This window comes from Syzygium oleosum, unplaced genomic scaffold, assembly GCF_021117445.2.
Source record: "Syzygium oleosum isolate NSW1041296 unplaced genomic scaffold, Sole_v2.1 Sole_v2.07, whole genome shotgun sequence".
Lineage (NCBI taxonomy): Eukaryota > Viridiplantae > Streptophyta > Magnoliopsida > Myrtales > Myrtaceae > Syzygium > Syzygium oleosum.
In genome coordinates, this window is record NW_026607491.1 from 7,028,125 (window position 1) to 7,047,353 (window position 19,229).

Below are 19,229 nucleotides of genomic sequence, written 5' to 3' on the forward strand. Positions count from 1 at the left end.
GATTACCAATTTTTGTTTGCTTTGATTAGCAATCCTTTTTTTATATTCCCTTTCCAAAGAAAAGACCAACATTAGGAAAAACAATATTGATTTTGTAGCAAATGGAATGGCAAGGTTGCCAGAAAAGAGAAAAGAAAATACACAGAGTCATTAATGACCGTGTACCTAATTTTTCATTGATGGTGTGATGTCATAACCTCAAGTAGGTAAATTAGGTGATCGAATTCAATACTTGATTTTGTTGAACGAAACCTCCTTATTTTATCGAGCTTCATTAACAATGAAACGTTACAATTTTGTGCCGTTTAGATAAGCTCATCTCAACTACTGAGGTTTGCCTTAGTGGCCAGTACCCTTCCTATTAGAGAAGAGGAGGTGGGAAGTTCGATTCCCCACCTTCTCAAGGGATTAGGGGTGGGGTCGTTTAGTTTCAGGCGTGGGTTGTTAAGAGTTAGAGTAGAATAGATAAAAAAGAAGAAGAAGAAGTTAAGCTCATTAACATGACAAGGGAGTTTCATTAGGGAGAAACCACCAAACTTATATAATTGGCCTATAACTCGTGAAGCTCTTTTATCGAGGATTTTTATGTACAATGACAGGCTTATGTCCTAGGTAATTATCACTACAGTTTGGTTGGGGTAGATCGAAAATCCACAATGGCAAGGATATTTTCCTCGTTGGTTGGCACAGGTCGACAAGTCAACTTTGATTTACAAGAATCGGGAACCTAGAGATTTGATTGGGAAAAAAATAAAAATTCAAGAGCAACATTGAACTGAAAAGTCTTAAGTTTAGGGATGAGATTGCATTGTTGCTCCTTTCACCCTTTTAAGAGAGGTATCTCCTCAATCAGTGGAACATACACTATGCTGCATCCTTGGAATAAGAACAGAAGGAGTATCATAACTTCTCTTTTACTTACTGTCACAAATTTAAAAAATCAATCATTGAAGTGCCATCGGTGATTTGCCTTGCCAGAAAATCCAACGTGGCATTAAAATAAATTAAACCATCCGATGTGGCGTGCCGACTAGTTGAAGTTAACATTTGAGCTACCAAACAACGTTGTAGGACTCAACAAATCAAAGAACCTATCCTTACGTCAACAAATTAGGGCAAACTCCAAATTTTTAACCTTCAAGAACCCTAACCCTAACCCTAACTGAACCCACGATTTCCAATTCTTCAAATTAGGATCATCTCATCAAATTCGCAATGAAGAGTAGATGCAGCAGAAGCGGCTCACGAATTTAAGAACAAAGCCAAGTTCATCGCACGACAAGCCCTATTTGCTTAAGAGATTTAGAGACGAAGAAGAGGAAAAGAGTGCGAGTGACAACTCGATTTGCTTTAGAGATGAAGTATTGGGGAAGATTGAAGCGCTAATTTGCGATGAGAGAGAGAGAGAGAGAGAGAGAGAGAGAGAGAGAGAGAGAGAGAGAGAGAGAGAGAGAGAGAGAGAGAGAGAGATGCAAGCCCTAATTCTTAATTTGCTTCAGAGGCGAGCAGGAAGACGACGTGCTGGTTTGATGAAGAGAAACAGGAAGACAACGTGTTGGTTTGATAGATAGACTCGAAAGCTCATCCATATTCATCTCAACACCACTCATCGGAAGCCTCCATTCAAAGGAGTGAACCAATGTTCACCACGAGGCTTGTTTTCTTGGGCACGAAGTAACCGTTCACTCTGCACGGGCAGGCCGATATCCGTGGCAGCATCGGGGCGAGTTCAGGAGGAACGTCTCCCTGTAGACGGCTTGTTGGTAAGGGAGCCTCAGGATGTTGGACTCTTGCAATCTTCTGTCCCTCCTGATGACGCGGTCCATCTCTCATGAACCCTCTCGAGAATGTTAGGGTTCTTTAGCATTTCGGCGAGGGCCCATTCTACTGCGGTCCAGAAATAGAAACGACAACTCTCTTTTATTGCTCAACCTTGCCGCCCAGTGCCTCCCACTCGCCGTCGGCTGTCGGCCATTTGCCACCACCTGCCGCCGCTGCCTTTCACCGGCTGTCCACACCCCCCCCCCCCCCCCTCCCCCGGCGCTAGCCGGCCTTTCGCCGCCGCTCACTGGCCGGCGGGAATAGAAATTTTGCGTCGTTATCAAATAAAATTCTATTCTGGAAATAAAAATTTTGTGTCGTTATCAAACGTTACTTTTTGCTCAGAAACTCGTTCGAGAAAAAGAAATAGATTTTTTAATTTTTAGCCAAAAATAGGGCCGGGAAAGAGAAATGTTGTCATTCGTGCCCTAGACGTCCTACATGGCACGACCGGTATTGACATGGACAATTTTTAATATTTATTGAATTATTTATTATTTATTATTTTTCCTTTTTTCTTATTGTGGCCAATGAGGGTCGTCAGGGCCTCGCCGGCCAATGGGAGAGGGTTGTCAGGCCCTCGCCTGGATCTGGACAAGGCTGTCTCGCTCATGGCCGACGAGGCTGGCCTTGCCCAAACCATCACGATTTTCAGGGGAAAATTGTCAAATCAGTCATAAACCTATTGTACGGCAGCCAATTCAGTCCTAAACCTTTTAATTTTGTCAATTCAGTCCTAAACCTTTCTAATTCTTGCCAATTCAGTCCTTCCGGCCAATTTTGGCCGGCCGGCGCTGACGTGGCCGCCGGCCATCCGGCCAACGCTGACGTGGCCGCCGGCCGTCCGGCCAACGCTGACGTGGCAATTTTTTATTATTTTTTTTTCAATTTTTTAATCTTTTTTTTTTTTTTTTTTTCTGATTTCTTCCTCTGGTCGGTCCGACGACCGGCCAGAGGGGAGGGCCGGCGAGGTCGACCTCGCCGCTGCTGAGGAGAGGCCGACCTCGCCGTCGCCTGGTTCGCGACGGCGAGGTCGGCCTCGCTGCTGCTGGGCGGGGCGAGGCGAGGCCCAGCAGCGGCGCGGCCGACCTCGCCGACACCCGGGTTGTGAAGGCGAGGTCGAGCCTCGCCCGGATCCTGGCGAGGCTCGGCCTCGCCGTCGCGAACCGAGGCGACGGCGAGGCGAGGCCCGGCCACGGCGAGGCCGACCTCGCCGACGCCTGGTTCGCGACGGCGAGGTCGAGCCTCGCCCAAATTTGGCGAGGCTCGACCTTGCCGTCGCACAGGTCGCGACGGCGAGGTCGAGCCTCGCCAGATTTGGGCGAGGCTCGACCTCGCCGTCGCGAACCAGGCGACGGCGAGGTCGGCCTCGCCTCAGCAGCAGCGAGGCCGGCGAGGTCGACCTCGCCGGCCCTCCCCTCTGGCTGGCCGCCGGTCGCCGGACCTGCAAGAGGAAGAAAGCAGAAAAAAAAGAAAAAAAAAGATTAAAAAATTGAAAAAAAAAAATAATAAAAAATTGCCACGTCAGCGTCGGCCGGCCAAAATTGGTCGGAAGGACTGAATTGGCAAGAATTAGAAAGGTTTAGGATTGAATTGGCAAAATTAAAAGGTTTATGACTGAATTGACCGCCGTACAATAGGTTTATGACTGATTTGATAATTTCCCCCGATTTTCAGTCAAAATTATTCGGAAAGACTACATTCGGCAAGTTGTCAAAAGATTTATGATTAAATTGGCACAATTAAAAAGTTTAGGACTAAATTGGGTGCCGTGCAATAGTTTGAGGACTGAATTGACACAATTAAAAGATTTAAGACCGACTTGGCTGCCGTACAATAGATTTAGGCTTTTTGGGCTATTATCTCCTTTTTTTTGGTAATAGTTGTCAAAGCGAAACAATACTACATCACCGTGATGATCCGACATGCTCTTTATTGCTTCCGATAGATTCCATTGCATAGATTAATCAAAAATGACTTCGTCTTGTTCCCTGTGGACTCTCCGCGAATTGATAGATTAACAATTGAACGACACTTAGGGACGACAAAGGCAGCAGAGGTCAAAATCGTCCCGTTGGCATAAGTATATATGCCTCTCTTGGGGATGTTTGGACCAAAATTGTTGCATTGGCATAGGCTTTTATATGTCTTTTTCTGGGACATTTCAAAGTTTAGGATTGTTTCTATCGACTACATTATCCATAATCTGAGTCTGGCTATGACGCCGGGTTCATTGCCCTCCCGTGTGTTAGGATTAGGCGCGCAGAAACAATGAAAATAAAGAGTGAATGCAAGAAAGAGAAATCAAGACGTAAGGTTTACTAACATAGCCGAGCGCGAGCAAAGTCGGGTTCAGGCCATGTAGTCGGACGGACTCCTGCCCGTTTCTTATCTAAGTTACAGAAAAAGCTTGTGGACGATATCTTCTTCCATTCCTGGTCGAAGGAGACTATCCGGCCAAGTTTTCCCGATTAAGTGGATACAGATATAAGCATCAACCCGAGGCTTCGTCGGGTTTCTCCAACCAGAGACAGAGGAAAATACGATCCCAAAATTAGCGAGGTAATAAAGGGTGAATCCTCTAATTTGGGTCAAATTTCGATGGAACGTGAGAGCCGTCGAAAGCCTATAACAGGAAAGCCTCAGTAAAACTGTGCGTTTTTTACTGATTTTAGGGTGATCTTGGTTGAACTAACTTTTTACGGAAAAGCCGTTAATTCTGTTGGCTTGACAGCCTTGGAAAAGCTGGCACATCTGTTTGGGCCAAGATGAAGTTTTTAGCGTACGTTTGTCCTGAGGAAACGCCAACTTGTCGCCTTCCTATTCTTGTTCTTCATGGATAGACATCCCTCTTCTATATATCCCGTGTTTATAAAGACGAAGAACCAGAGCTTCTTTGCTCTCTCTCTCTCTCTCTCTCTCTCTCCTGGGTTTTTGCCGTCATGGAAGCTCGAATGGAGGTAAGGCCGAAGCTCGATCAGATATTCATTGATACGAATCACTTCGTATTATCATTCATCTATGACTAACTCGTCATTGAATCCCGGTGGTTAACTATGACAGTTCTCCTTGTTTCATTTCTCACACGTTCGGTGCTGCTGGTATTGTAAGGTCTGATTTCCGAAAGTTTTAAGGCAAATTCACGAATTTACTGTCCTTTGGCTAAGGGATGTCATAATCCTGATCAGTAGTAGCGCGAGGGTTGGCTGTTAGATCTATCCGGGTTTATTTCAGTGAATAATATTATCGCCGTTGGCGGTGTTGGATGATCAGCATGGATATGATCGAAGTTTAGGGAATCGACTATGATACCTCTTGAATTGAAGCGTCCTAACTACGCTCAAATAGAACCTTAAGAGCTGATGATTATGTATATCTCGAATCTAGAATGTCGGATAATTTTGCAGACTCCTGATGATATAGTAGTTTTGTTTTGGTTGGGTCATTAGTTTTAATTAAAATAGATGAACTTCTGTCGCGGAGCATGCAGTAGTTACTCCCGAGACCAGGACTCTTGGTCAGGGATTGGTTAATGTGCGTTCGCTGAGAGGACATTTAACTGATAAGTGGACCGGAATGACCAAAACTCGATACCGTGAAGAAGATTATCGACTGAAATGGGCCATGAAAATTTTTATGGTCGCTAGAAGATATGGCTATAATCTCCTGAAGATAGACATACTGATTTGAAAAACGGTCCTATTTGCAGCAAAATGGCTATTTGTCCGTCCCTCAGTTTGGGGGTTGGGATCATAAGGCCCCGGGAGCAACGGATTACTCCATGGTGTTCACTCGTGCCCGTGCAAACAGGAAGCAGCACAAGAGCGACATCAGCCGCGCGAGCTTTGGGAACGAGAAAGAGTTGATGGCCGCCTATCCTCAGGACGACCCGGTCATGGTAAGGCACCATCCAATTCCAAACTATTGCAAAACTCTGTTGTCAATGCTCTTAGCTTACTAACTAGAACTGTATCATCGATACTCTTCGGGAAAGTGATCTTCATTCAGTGAAACAGGGAACTCCGTCTCATTTTATGTCTGTATCCCTTCAGTCAAATGCACACTGACCTTAATAGGCAGGGCGGCACTTTCACTAGCAATAATTACTTGCAATCCGTTTGCCAGATGATGCACGAAGAAATATATTTTTTCGAAGAGAAACAGATGTGATGGCATGCTTCTAATCTTCTATGTTTACTGCGTGCAGAAGAAAAAGAAGATCCTGACCTACATTAACTGCTGTATCAAGCCGTGATTCCCGGTTCAAACCTTCGACCAAAGCCAGTCTTTAAGAGCTGACCGCTCTCTTGTAGCAAGTTATCCCTGTAAAATAATAGAATGAGATCGTGTCCATCTGTAGAGACTTATCGTAAGTTTCTGTGATCTCTAACAGAGTTTTATGTACCTTTTTTCATTCAGAACGAAATCTTTGTACTAGTACACTAATCCCCGGACCGTCATCAATTTCAAACACGAGTTCCACTTGGCATATTAGCAATCTGGAATTTCGAAACATACATCGTTTGTTGCGTCACATCACAAGGCATACCTAAATGATACCATACTTGAACACGTGACTTTACTCGTTCAGGCATTCAGTACACGTACTAGAGCAATGAGTGCTCCGGGAAACCTAGTGTTTCGGCACTAACTTCACGTGTCAAGCCACATGATAACTAAGCAGTTTCAGTCACCAGTGCCTGAGAGCGATTCACATATGTCAGAGACATATTAAACCTGTACATTGTTCATGCTCATGCGTTGTTTGAATATCGTGTTCGTCTCTTAAGAGTTCAAAGTACCTCTAGGTTATGCACACGATCTTCATCTCTTTACTGGAGCTCGAAGGGACGAGAGATATCTAGCATCTTCCTTGTCCATTCCCCCAAACAGATAACCAAAAGGTGGCATCTCTACATACTTGCCGGAACCACGAGCGACCTTGAGCTGACCACCCATCCAAGCGATCCTTCCTCCTGCAATTGTCACTTCGACCTTTCCCTGGAAAAGGAAAACACAATTTTGTTGCGCTTAAGCTCGTAATGGTCACGATATCTAAGAATGGACAGAAGGAGAAATGGGCGGAAGGAGAAAAAGTTGCAGGATAAGACAGAAAGATATGGAATGTGTTAGTCGTGAATGGAGAGAGATCCTAGCAGAAATAAAACTTACTTTCCCTCTCCTTCCCTCATAGATATTTGTATCTGATCTAGAGAGGTGGCTCCTGGCACTGATCTTAAAACTCAAATTTGGGTTGAGAATGATTATATCAGCATCGGACCCTGCAAGGATCGCTCCCTTTCTCGGGTAAATGTTGAAGATCCTAGCACTGATCGTGTTCAAAGAACATAAGTTTCTCAGATAGCCACCGACATATCTGGAACTCATTCATCAGAAAAAGAAACAAAACAAAAACATACCACTCGGTGCTCGTTATCCGGACATAATCAGAGATAGAGATTTGTCCAGATTCCTACAAACATTAATGAGCAGTGTTTCGGTTGCAAAGGTTCGAGATTGACTAGATAAATGCAAGTAACAGTAGCTTCTTACCACCATTGTGTCCCAAACAAGATGCATCCTCTCCTCGATACCTCCAAATACCACAAATTGAGGTGTGAGACAGAACAATAAACAGCTTAGCTGGATCAGCTTTAACTAACTTAGAGAAGACATCCTATGATTACCATTAACGCCGTTTGGGATTTTTCGAAAATCATCAATTCCTAGAGCTTTTTGCGTAGAATTGAAGGCACAGTGATCAGTTCCTACGAGCTGCATGTCGGCAAAAGAAAATCCATGATCAGAAAAACAATCCGCATCTTAAGTTGAATATTTTCGCACAGTAGGCTTAATTTAGAGCGCAACCTGCAGAATTCCTGTCGAAAGAGCTGCTTGAAGAGCTTTGCCATGCTCTGCTGACCTAATCGGTGGGCTCATGACATACCTGAAATTCCAAGAGCACAATTCAATGACACGGCTATATGACAAGCGCTTTGGGATCACAATAAGAAAGAAAAAAGTGAGCATATGAAAATGAGAGAGCAGAAACTTTCTTTGCGGCGGTGATGAAATCGGGATCCCATAGCTTGGAATCATCCAGGACCAATCCAGAAACCACTGGCTCTCCAATAACCCTCTGCCCTGCAGTTTACAGATATCCTGTGACTGCTGGATTGTAGATTTAGGTTGTACAAAGAATAAGATTATTTTGTTTCTCAAGGGACGAAAAATGAGAAATTTGAAGAGCATCTAAACAGAAAAGAGGGACCTGTGTAAAACAGGAAGCAATGGAAGCAAAATTCTTTGGCACGATGATTGTCTGAAAACTTAGTTAACGTGAGATCACTGAGAAAGAACCGATATTGTTGCTGACATATTATTTCCGTAAAGATGTTGTCGTCCTGAAATTATGAAGTACCTGACCGACGAGCTTTTGCTATTTCTTCCATGGCATCAATGCTCATCACATGCACAACATAGAGAGGTGTGTTCACAAAACCAGCCAAACGAACTGCTCGAGCAGTTGCCTCTCCTTCAAGCTGCAAATGCAAAAGATGGTGATACACACATGCGACATATCTTGTTCCATTTCCACAAGTGCTGAAATTCTCTTCACAGAAGTTTAAGTGTGATTTAGGACTTAAGTTGAGATACCATTGCATTTGAGAGATCCAGAGGTTCCACATATTTAAGGCTGAGCTTACACGGGCATGAATCTTTATTCCTTATTAAAGAAGACAATCTTCACGATAGACAACATCTCGGGGAATGGTACAGTACTGCGTTTATACCATATTTAGCAGTTAGAATTGAACTGTTGCACTTAAACTAAAAGGGCAGGGCTTTCGGGTATAACTATTGACAGAAGCCTGCAGATTATTTTACTTGAGACGTAAAGGCAAGACGAGCATTTAAGGAGACGACGATATAAGAAAACACTGGTTTCCAGGATGAATTGTATATAATTACGAGTCTACTCGCTATAATAACTTAACCCGAGGTTCAAAAGTTGTTACGCTGTGATTTGATTTCTTTGTTTGAAGAAGTAGCCATGCTAAAAAAGAAACGGGAATAGAATGTGTTGCTGTTGTTTGCATATCTATTGGAATCAGAAAATGACTAGTTGCATTCCCCTATTAAAGAACTTAATTGTTCTGAACATCGCGAACACAAAAAGTTTGGGATTTTCTAGGATTTATAATCTAAGCCAAATTGGAGTTCACTCAGCCGTAAAAGAAAAGACGCCAAATTTTACCACTGGGGGCCTCGAGAGAGCGTGTCCTTCCGGTCCAGTAATACCGAGTTCGATCATTCTGTTCTGGCCTTCGGAAACGGCATCGCCGTTTTCAGCATGGACCATCGCCAATGCACCCAGGGACTTGCATTTTTTCATTCCTTGCAACAGGACCTCGTCGTTGACCATCTGGTGCCCTTTGTAGGCCATGAAGAACTTGAAAGAATTGATACCTGCAATTTTTCTTCGGAAGCATAAGAAAAGGGACATCGACAGTCGAGAACCACACGCACGCAAGCACCAGCAGCCTTGCCACTCACCTTTCTCATTTACCACGACTTCCATCTCTTGAGAGACGACTTCGTCCCACTTGTAAATCACCATGTGGAAACCGTAATCCATACAAGACTTCTTTGCTTTCTTTTGATACGCTTCGATGCCCGCAATTAAGCTCCCGTTGAGCGGTTTTACGAAGTCGATGTGCATTGTCGTCCCGCCAGCTAAAGCTGCAGCCTGACCACTGAAGAAGTCATCAACCGCCTTGTTCCCCATGGACTCCACATCAAGGTGAGTGTGCGGGTCGATTCCTCCTGAAATACGGTTAAGATGACAGATAACCACCTTGATCAAATTGTCGCAAAAAATTGCACGTGCAATGACATGCCTGAAATTTGGACCACCTTGAAATCGATGAATCAGCCATAGAAAAGCCATGATGTGTAATCAATCGACTGAGATGTGAATACATACTCAAGAAAGCTTTCTGTAAGCAGAACCAGGCTATCTTGCACACAATGCAGCGAGATACAAGGTTAAACAGTGCATAATTCTTCTTCCCTTTACACTGTTCTATGGACTTAAAAAATATAACGTATTGAAAAACTTCTGCATACAAATTATGCAACAAAGAAAAAAAATGCAGAGCCACTATAAACTCTACCTGGCATCACATACTTCCCTGTAGCGTCAAGGATGGTCACATCATCACCCACCTGCTCATAGTTTTCGACAGATATATAAGCTTTAATTTGCCCAAATCAGTGATCGAGTGACTCGATTGAAAATTCTACAGAGCAAAGACTCGATTACACCAATCACAGGTTCGCGGACCAAATGCATATATTTTGAAAAATTTAACAGTATCCTGAGAAACAAAATATAAGAAACTAGCGTTAGAACCTGTGCTAACCACCAAATCAGTAGTTTGGTGTACCATATATACATTCATCGATAATTTTAGCTGAACATTGTACTATCGTTCCAACTGTTTGCATGAAGGAAGTAGTATCTTCTAACCTCTATAAGTTTATAAAATAGGAAAAAAAAGAAAAGAAAGCTAACTCTGAAATTCTCTATCGTTAATATTTGCTTTGTGTCACAATGTGCATGCTTAACAATCAAAACATGCATAATCACATACGTATTTTCTTGGCCAGATACGTATGAACATTTCACTTCCCCATCTTTTGCTCCAATACAAACTATCTCTATTCAATTTCGAATTCGTAAGTCTCCAAAATCCTTTCGAATCTATTCTATGCCAATAAATGTTTTCATAACTTCTGCTCGCATCTCTGTATGCGTCGAGGCGGCGTGTTATCTTTTTCTTGTTGTGTCTTATAATTGAGGGAAAGGACTAATTCGCTGAGAAGTTATGAAATACTAATGAAGCAGAAGCTGGAAATCACCTGCTTGATATAAGGCTCCACGGCGACAATGATCCCATCCTCCACATAAACATCGGCAACCTCCGCCCCATGAGCGTTCACCACTGTGCCTCCCTTTATCAAGATCTTCAGTGGCGACCCCTCCGAGGAAACCCCGCACTGGGGCTCTCCATACCCGTTTCCAGCATCGCAGTACTGCACAGGCACGGTGACCATACTTGTTTTATACTAAATCTTAATGGCTAGCATTGTTCCAGCTAAAAAGGGTCATAAAAGCGGTCGCGGTCATGTGTCATGCTCATGTGGTGCACCGGTTTCTTTCTTTCTCGGCCCGAGGCACTCGCCAAACCGAACCAAACGGTTACTCATTAGACGAGGTGCTCTCGTGAATGTCCCAACCAATTCTCAAACCGTTGATACATACGTAAAAATGGTAACTCTACTATACAGTTATCTACGTCCCAAGTGCACATAACGACTTAGAAGATGATCCAGGCGGGCAACAGTGGCATGTACGCACCTGGCTCGACTCCGACGAAGCGGTCAGAGACGTGGCAAATAATATCGCCAGAAGCAGCACGGCGAGGCGCGACTCCATACCAGTCATGCTCTTTTGAGCCTCTGCAAGTGGGACGTGCAGGGGAGGGGCCGAGAGATATTTCATAGGAGCCTCTGACTCTAAGGACTGATCCGCTTGCTTCTGCTTGGATCACTGTCCCCATGATTGGGGACCAGACCAGATTCAGACCTCATGTTCTGGGACATCACATCGCGCGCGGGCCAGAGATATTTTCTTGTTACTATTTTTTGTTTTTTGTTCATGGAGGGATGACCATGTTACTCGTCTACTCCCAATCAAGTAGGAAATGATTGAGCACCAGGACACTTTGTCGATAGAGTTGTCGATAAAAATATATAACAGACTAGTTGTAATATGTCGAGCATTTTTTCCTAGATGTCATGATTAATCAAGAGATGCGATTCATGCGCTTTTCCCTTTCCTATGGTAGTTACTATGTGGCTGAGAGTAAGATTTGACCAAGGGGAAATTATTAAATGAATCCGATACACGTACTCAATTGAATCTGGGCCCTCGGCTCGCATGAGGCCCACATGAGACCCACCATTTTCATACGGTTCCAAATTCAATTCAGTACATATACCGGGCTCGGCTCATGTATAATATCCCCTGTTTCACCAATGAATCCAAAAGTCTGCGGAAGACCTGCCAAACAGGCCTTGCAGATGGCAAGAAGCCCTTGTAAAGAGAGCAATTTCTTATGGTGCTCTGTCATACCAAGTAGGCCCTTAACAGATAACACCGGACACCTTAGCTCTGATCAGTGAGTGCATCCATGGAGACAGGGACCTCATAGAAAGTTCACCGCATATACATACAATTATTGTACCATTACATTGCTTACATCTTAAACATATTTCGAAGAAAAGCGGCTAATTAGTCAGAGATCCATTCGCATCGTGGCCTTTATTGCTTTATCGGAACACATCATCCTTCAACTATTTACAGAAAAGCCTACGAAATGGTACCATCTATTGATACAAGTCATGTCTCGCGCCCGTTTTTTTGTTCCATCCTTCCCGTAACTTTTTGGTTGAGTACTTGCTTGAGGCATCGAGTCTGATGACAACTAAGCAGCTTCAGTCAACAACACCTTATATGGAGTCTCTCTCCATAGATTGCCCAAGAAGTAGTAGCAAGTTACGCTGTAGATATTTGTCTCTTTACTGGAGCTCGAAGGGATGAGAGATGCGCAGCATCTGCCTTGTCCATTCCCTGGAAAAGATAACTGAAAGGTGGCATTTTCACATACTTGCCTGAGCCAGGAGCAACCTTGAGTTCACCATTAATCCAAACAATCCTTCCTCCTGCAATGGTAACTTCAACCTTTCCCTAGAAAAAATAATAGCGCAAGGTTACACTCATACATGGTCTAACAAGGTTTAGATGCCATGAAGATAAACTCAACTACAATTGCAGGATTCAGGATGCCAATATACAGCAGATATGGGCAGAAGGAGAAAAAGGGCACACAAAAAGACTTAAGATAGCAGTGAATGGAGAGAGATCGCAACAAAGAGAATACTTACTTTCCCTCTCTTTCCCTCAAAGACATTTGTATCTAATCTAGAGTGGTGGCTCCTTGCACTAATTTCGAAGCTTGAATTGGGATTGAGAATGATTATATCGGCATCAGACCCCACAAAAATCGCTCCCTTTCTGGGGTATATATTGAAGATCCTAGCGCTGTTCATGTTACAAGGACAATATACGTCTCAGATAGCCATCGACATGTCTGAATTTGTCCATGATTTTAAACAGGAGAATAAAAACATACCATTCAGTGCTTGTTATCTGAACGTAATCAGAGACAGAAATTTTTCCAGATTCCTACAACCATCATAAACAGTCTATTTGTTGAAAAGGTTCAAGAATGAGTAAAGGAGGCAGTTGGCAATTGCTGCTTACCACCATTGTATCCCAGACAAGATGCATCCTCTCCTCAATACCTCCAAAAAAAATACCAAATTGAGATGTGAGACAGAACAACAGCTTACTGGACAAGCTTGAACGAACTTAAGGGAGAAGACTTCTGATGATTACCATTGACGCCATTTGGGATATTTCGAAAATCATCGATTCCTAGAGATTTTTGTGTAGAATTGAAGGCACAATGATCAGTCCCTACGAGCTGAATATTTGTCAAAAACAAATCCAAAGATCAGAAAATATTTTGTGCCTTATCCCCACATAAATATCTTGAAAACCTCTTTCCAATTAAGAGTGTAACCTGCAGGATTCCTGTGGAAAGAGCTGCTTGAAGAGCTTTGTCATGCCCTGCCGCTCTAATCGGTGGGCTCATAACATATCTAAAATGTAAAGAGCATCATTCAATGATATGGCTAGATAACAGGCAAATACGTGCCGAAAAGAACAACCAAGCATATAAAGTGAAAGAAAGGAAACTTGCTTTGCAGCAGTGATGAAATCGGGATCCCAAAGCTTAGAATCATCCAGGACCAATCCAGCAACCACTGGCTCTCCAATAACCCTCTGCCCTGCAGTTTACAAATATCCTATGACTCCCATAGTAGACTACACAGTTCATCAAGGTTAAGAAGTGACAGATTAGTTTGAGAAAAAAAAAATCAGGTGATTTCATTTTCAGGTAGGGTGAGAAAACATTTGAAGAGTTTATGAAGTGTTGTAAAAAGAAAAAAGAAACAGAGGACTGAAAATATATTGAAGGAAAACTTTTTTCTGAGTAATATTCGAGAGAAACGTTTACTCATCTCTTTCACGCATCTTAATCTGTGCACTAGCACCTTATCTTCTTTATTAAATGGAGATGTTCAGATTTCAAAAAGTAGGGATAAATGTTTCACCTCAAATCATGGAAAGAGAACCACAAAAAATGTGGGCAATCAAAAAGAAGTTCAACAATTAGGTGACCCTGTATTATGATCAACAATGCCTATCTTGCCAATTCAGTGCTCTTGGAAGTCCGCTGAGGACAGTAATGTATACAGAAGAAACAAACTTTCATCCCTTGTGTGCAACACGGAAACAGGAAGGAATGGGAAGCAAAGACAAACATCGATACAGTAAAGAGGAATGTGGAACTACTTCCTCTATAAACTCTTTAAGATCTTCGAGGGATGTCTCCAGAAAGAGGGCATAGCTCAATTGCTTAAATTGAATCTCCCAGATAATACAAAAATTAAGAACTTGGATAACATCGGGAGAAATATTGGCATAATGATTGTTTGGTAAACCATCATATTATGTCACCCAACCATACGTACTAACGTATCACAGTTTTAATGAAGAAAAAAGCTATTGATGAAACATCAGATTACTGTGTCTTGGAGAAAGAGGAAATGACATTGCTGCACAGTATTGTGGTGCTAAAAATTATTAATTACCTGACTGACGAGCTTTTGCTATTTCTTCCATGGCATCAATGCTCATTACATGAACTACGTAAAGAGGTGTGTTCACAAAAGCAGCCAAACGAATAGCACGAGCAGTTGCCTCTCCTTCAAGCTGCATGTAGAAAGGATGAAAAAATACATTGAGTGAAATATCTTGTTCCAAAGCGCGACACTTTGTTCATTTTACATATGCAAGCGCGATATAGGACTAGATTTAAGAAGATTCCATCACATCTGGAAGATCAGACAATTCCCCATACTCCATACTGATTTTTACAAACGTATGACATCCCTCTTCTTTATTAGAGAAGAACTTGAAGTATAAGCAGCATGCAAAGAAAAGGATAGGAGAACAATTTGCTGCACCATGTATCCCATAAGACATGACTAGTTAAGTCAAACACTCGAATGCAAACTCAAAAGCTGGAGTCATAGGTACAGAGATAAACAGGGCTCCTGCAAATAAAAATTAATTGAGAATCTGAAGGAAAGACATTAACGATTATAAAAGAAATACAGGTAAAAAATACCAGTGTCCAGGATGAACTGGAAATTAAATACCATTAGGCTGTGTTTGATCGTCTAGATTTCTAGTCAGGGTAGGATTGGATAGGATAGGATATGAAATTCAAGGATTTTGCCATATCCTATCCACTGTTTGGTGAATCGCAGTAATAAAGCCGGATATTTTCATATTTTATCACGTCCATTGTTTGTTATTTTGCGACATATCAATATAAATGAATCTGAAAATACACAAACGGATATTGTAAAAATCTCTCATAATTCACTATCAAATCTAGTAAGAGAATAAAACTATGATCATTCACTTTTGTGATTATGAAAAGTATAGTATTTGGACTCCTTCGCTACTTTTGTGAAACTTCGACATGAACCATAAAATTATAAAGGAGTTTCGAGAATTAGAAAGATTCTTTTCAAATTTGAATTTGTTTATTAAAATCTGGGTTATTCTACCTCATTTTTACTTACTCAAAATTTTTTTTCCATCTCTTTTTATTATTTTTTTTATTTTTTTTATTCCCTTCCATCAATCCTTTATAAAAATTTTATCGACTTATAAACTATACTATTATACCTAAAATATGTAATAATATAGATATTAAATATATATTATAAAGTAGAAAGAAATTCAATTATATAAATAATATAGGAATATATAAAAACGAAAATTATTTTTTTGTTATTCTAAATTATCTTTTCAATATTACAATATTAATTTATTTTTATTATTTAAAAAGTTTGATTCGAGAAAAATAGCTTTTATACCATAAACATGAGAAATCCTATCCACTTTTATCTCACCTCCCCCTGGGATAATTTTATCCATGCTATATCCCCCTTATATCCGGCTTTATCCTATCTTGAGTAGGAACCAAACACAGGATAGGATAAATGTTATCTTATCCTGAATTTTATCCTGGCTACCAAACGCAACCTTAGTCTACTTGCAAGGACAACTTTAATCTGACTTTGAAAAATTTATATCATGATTTAATTTTTTGCTTATAGAAGCAGCCACACCCAAAAAGAAATCGGAAAAGAATGTGTTGATGCGGTAAAAAAAATTCTCTCGGTACATTCAACAGAAAACAGATGCTAGCATTTACCACTGCAGGCCTTGAGAGGGCATGCCCTTCTGGTCCAGTAATACCAAGTTCGATCATTCTATTCTGACCTTCAACAACAGCATCGCCATTTTCTGCGTGGACCATTGCCAATGCACCAAGAGACTTGCACCTCTTGAATCCTTGTAATAGAAGCTCGTCATTTATCATGAGAGCCCCCTTGTAGGCCATGAAGAACTTGAAAGAGTTGATACCTGCAATTACTCAGAAGAGTTAAAAGAACATATAACTTCCAAGGGGGCTCGTCAAGAACCATGTGCATGCAGCACCAGCAGCCACTGCTCACCTTTCTCATTAACCATAACTTCCATCTCTCTAGATACATCGTCATCCCACTTTGTGATTGCCATGTGAAAACCATAGTCCATACAGGATATCATTGCTTTCTTCTCATATGCTTCAATGCCTGCAATTAAGCTCCCTTTGACTGGTATTACAAAGTCAATGTGCATTGTTGTTCCACCAGCTAATGCTGCAGCCTGACCAGTGAAGAAGTCATCCAATGTTTGAGTCCCCATAAACTCAAAAGCAAGATGAGTGTGCGGATCAATTCCTCCTGACAAGATTGTATGGGAGTTAACCATTCTGATTGAATTGTTCCAATCTCATATTTATGCCAAAATATACAATTGGACCGGTACTACTAACTGCCGATGAAACAGCAATTGAAAAGCTACAATGCAAAATTCATTGACTAAGATATGAACACAGACTTTTGAGGATGAAAAATAAAAAATCCGAGTTGGTGAGTGCGTGTGAGAGTGCACATCCATAAATTTTAAGGAAAGGCCATAAATTGACCAACGTTTGAAGCCAAAGATAAGGGGCATTTGATAAACTTAATTATTAAAGATATTGTTTGCAATCAACATGAAAGATCACCATTCAAGGAAACTGTTAGGCCTATATAGGAGAAGTGTTTAACCGTCATGGAGGAAACACTATTTACCGTAGATTTTTGGGAACTCTACTACTGCTGTCATATACCTTCTTCAAATTTTTTAAGCATATAGCCATGTGGTAGACCAACCTAGATAGTGATTGTCCTAGCAGATTGAACAGATAGACATTGACTGAACAGCTCGCTAGATTATTCCAGGTACTTTGGCGTCAGAACCAGTGCCCACTCCAAGAAACTAAGAAAGTTTTTGCAAGCAGAACCAGGTCATCATGGGTGCGGTGCAATGACAAACTAAATGAATGGTCCATATTCTTAAGGCCATGCCTTTTTTCTGGAGTTCAAATATAATGGACATGTTGAAGTTGAGCGAACTATTTGTGATGGAAACTTAAACTGTTAGAGAATGACATGATATATATTCAAAGTCCTAACACTCTCCCTCACAAAAAATGGTAGCGAGATGAGAGGAAAACCATTAGTTTGTGAGCTTGATATGGGTGAAAGCAAGAATATTTGAGAGAGAATTGTGATGTAAAAATAAGAAAACCATAAACTGCGTAAGGAAAGTTTGAGGGATTGAAAACATCAAGCTCGAAACCCCTAACTCCAATACCATGTGCGGGGTTTCGGAGGGTCCAAATTGTAAAGTTCAGGCATTTGCAAAACAAAAAGATACACATATAATGCTCAAAAGAATGAAAAAGTTTCTACAAACAAATTATGTATAAGAGCAAAGTAGACACACAGTGAGCTATACCTGGCATGACATATTTACCAGTAGCATCGAGCACGGTGACATCATCACCTACCTGCTCATGGAAATTTCAGAAATTAGATCCATCGAACTCCAAATTGCATGAAATTCTTCCATGGATATCAAGAAAGAAGGAGAAATTCAACTTCCAAATCATTGGAGGAGAAAAGTTAGCCATCTTTGAATACTTGAAAAATGTGACAATACTTAACAAATGTCTGCTGGCTATTTTATCCAGACTATCGTGACTCAGTTCACGCAGAAGTACAAAGGCGTTTCACTATGATCTGCAAAAACGTCGCCCCCAGTAACATGACCAAACACCCTTCCCCCAAACTCTTCAATTTTTCAACAGTACGCACCAACCCACCAACTACAGAAACAATAAACTGAACATCACTCTTCCTATTTCAGGATCAACATCAATCAACAGAGACGGAAAAAATCACCTTGATATTAGGCTTCACAGCAACGATCTTCCCGTCCTCCACATAAACATCAGCAACCTCCTGATGATGAGCGTTGACCACGGTCCCCCCCTTGATCAAAATCTTCGACGAGCCCTCCGAAGCCCCGCACGCGGGCTCTCCATACCCGACCCCAGCATCACAAGACTGCACCGCGGAACACACTATCCACGTAAAGAAGGACGCAAGAATCCCACTCCGTTGACCACGCGCGAGAGCGCGCGCAGACGAATCAAAACATTTCCATCCGGATCACAACATGCCCAAAAGACGGAAACCATCCGACACGGCCGCGGGAACCATAACGGGAGCGAAAGTCGATTCCTTTTTCTCAGCTCACGCGAGCCGACGACGAAAAACAGAGTCGGGCAGTGATCGGAACGAGGCGACGAACGGGGGAAGAACAGTACCTGGCCAAACTCCGACGCGGCAGGCGAGACGAAGATCGACAGATGGAGGAGAAGAAGAAGAAGGAGCGCGGGCGAGAGGTTGACGGCGAGTCGCGACTCCATGGATCTGCTGCTGCTGCTGCTGCTGCTCTGTGGGCTTTGGACAACGACTACGAACCTGCGACTGGCAGTGAAAACAGAGCTCAAGAAGCAGGGGAGTTTTAGGAGCGACGAGCAGCTCTACGGTGCGGGCTCGCGCACCCCATCTGCCGTGCTCCACCCGCATCGCGCGCCGTCCGGATCGTCTGACCCCGTTGACCGGATTCGTTCATCGACGGCGCGGAGAACGTGGGGGGGGCCCCTCTCCATGCGATGATGATTTGACGGTCG

General features: G+C 42.3%; 3 protein-coding genes across 5 annotated transcripts; 1 reads left to right on the plus strand and 2 right to left on the minus strand.

The window, feature by feature from the left end:
• Positions 1 to 4,482: 4,482 nt before the first annotated feature.
• Positions 4,483 to 6,319, plus strand: LOC115674982 (uncharacterized). The gene is made up of 3 exons (XM_056313034.1): positions 4,483 to 4,781; positions 5,531 to 5,719; positions 6,029 to 6,319. Exons 1-3 carry the CDS (start codon positions 4,764 to 4,766, stop codon positions 6,074 to 6,076), a joined length of 255 nt encoding a protein of 84 aa, XP_056169009.1. The 5' UTR covers positions 4,483 to 4,763; the 3' UTR covers positions 6,077 to 6,319.
• LOC115674969 (dihydropyrimidinase-like) lies at positions 5,811 to 11,503 on the minus strand. 3 transcript variants are annotated; one of them, XR_008816955.1, is made up of 15 exons: positions 11,246 to 11,503; positions 10,747 to 10,920; positions 9,999 to 10,050; positions 9,379 to 9,648; positions 9,080 to 9,291; positions 8,243 to 8,363; positions 7,877 to 7,965; positions 7,690 to 7,767; positions 7,509 to 7,596; positions 7,375 to 7,415; positions 7,242 to 7,294; positions 6,994 to 7,150; positions 6,624 to 6,822; positions 6,227 to 6,320; positions 5,811 to 6,144 (listed from the first exon to the last, which is right to left on the minus strand). XR_008816955.1 is itself a non-coding variant. In XM_056313033.1 (14 exons), the coding sequence occupies exons 1-13, from the start codon at positions 11,387 to 11,389 to the stop codon at positions 6,646 to 6,648; spliced, it is 1,656 nt and encodes a 551-aa protein (XP_056169008.1). In that variant the 5' UTR covers positions 11,390 to 11,503; the 3' UTR covers positions 5,811 to 6,144; positions 6,624 to 6,645. The 3 variants fall into 3 exon arrangements, 2 of the variants coding, with proteins under 2 accessions (XP_056169008.1, XP_056169007.1); XM_056313033.1 differs by lacking the exon at positions 6,227 to 6,320; XM_056313032.1 differs by having other exon boundaries at positions 5,811 to 6,320.
• A 592-nt stretch (positions 11,504 to 12,095) lies between these two features.
• LOC115674960 (dihydropyrimidinase) lies at positions 12,096 to 19,013 on the minus strand. The gene is made up of 13 exons (XM_030597499.2): positions 18,861 to 19,013; positions 18,433 to 18,597; positions 17,987 to 18,038; positions 16,615 to 16,884; positions 16,311 to 16,522; positions 14,671 to 14,791; positions 13,716 to 13,803; positions 13,536 to 13,614; positions 13,349 to 13,436; positions 13,214 to 13,254; positions 13,083 to 13,135; positions 12,835 to 12,991; positions 12,096 to 12,637 (listed from the first exon to the last, which is right to left on the minus strand). The coding sequence occupies exons 1-13, from the start codon at positions 18,960 to 18,962 to the stop codon at positions 12,446 to 12,448; spliced, it is 1,620 nt and encodes a 539-aa protein (XP_030453359.1). The 5' UTR covers positions 18,963 to 19,013; the 3' UTR covers positions 12,096 to 12,445.
• Between the last annotated feature and the right edge of the window lie 216 nt (positions 19,014 to 19,229).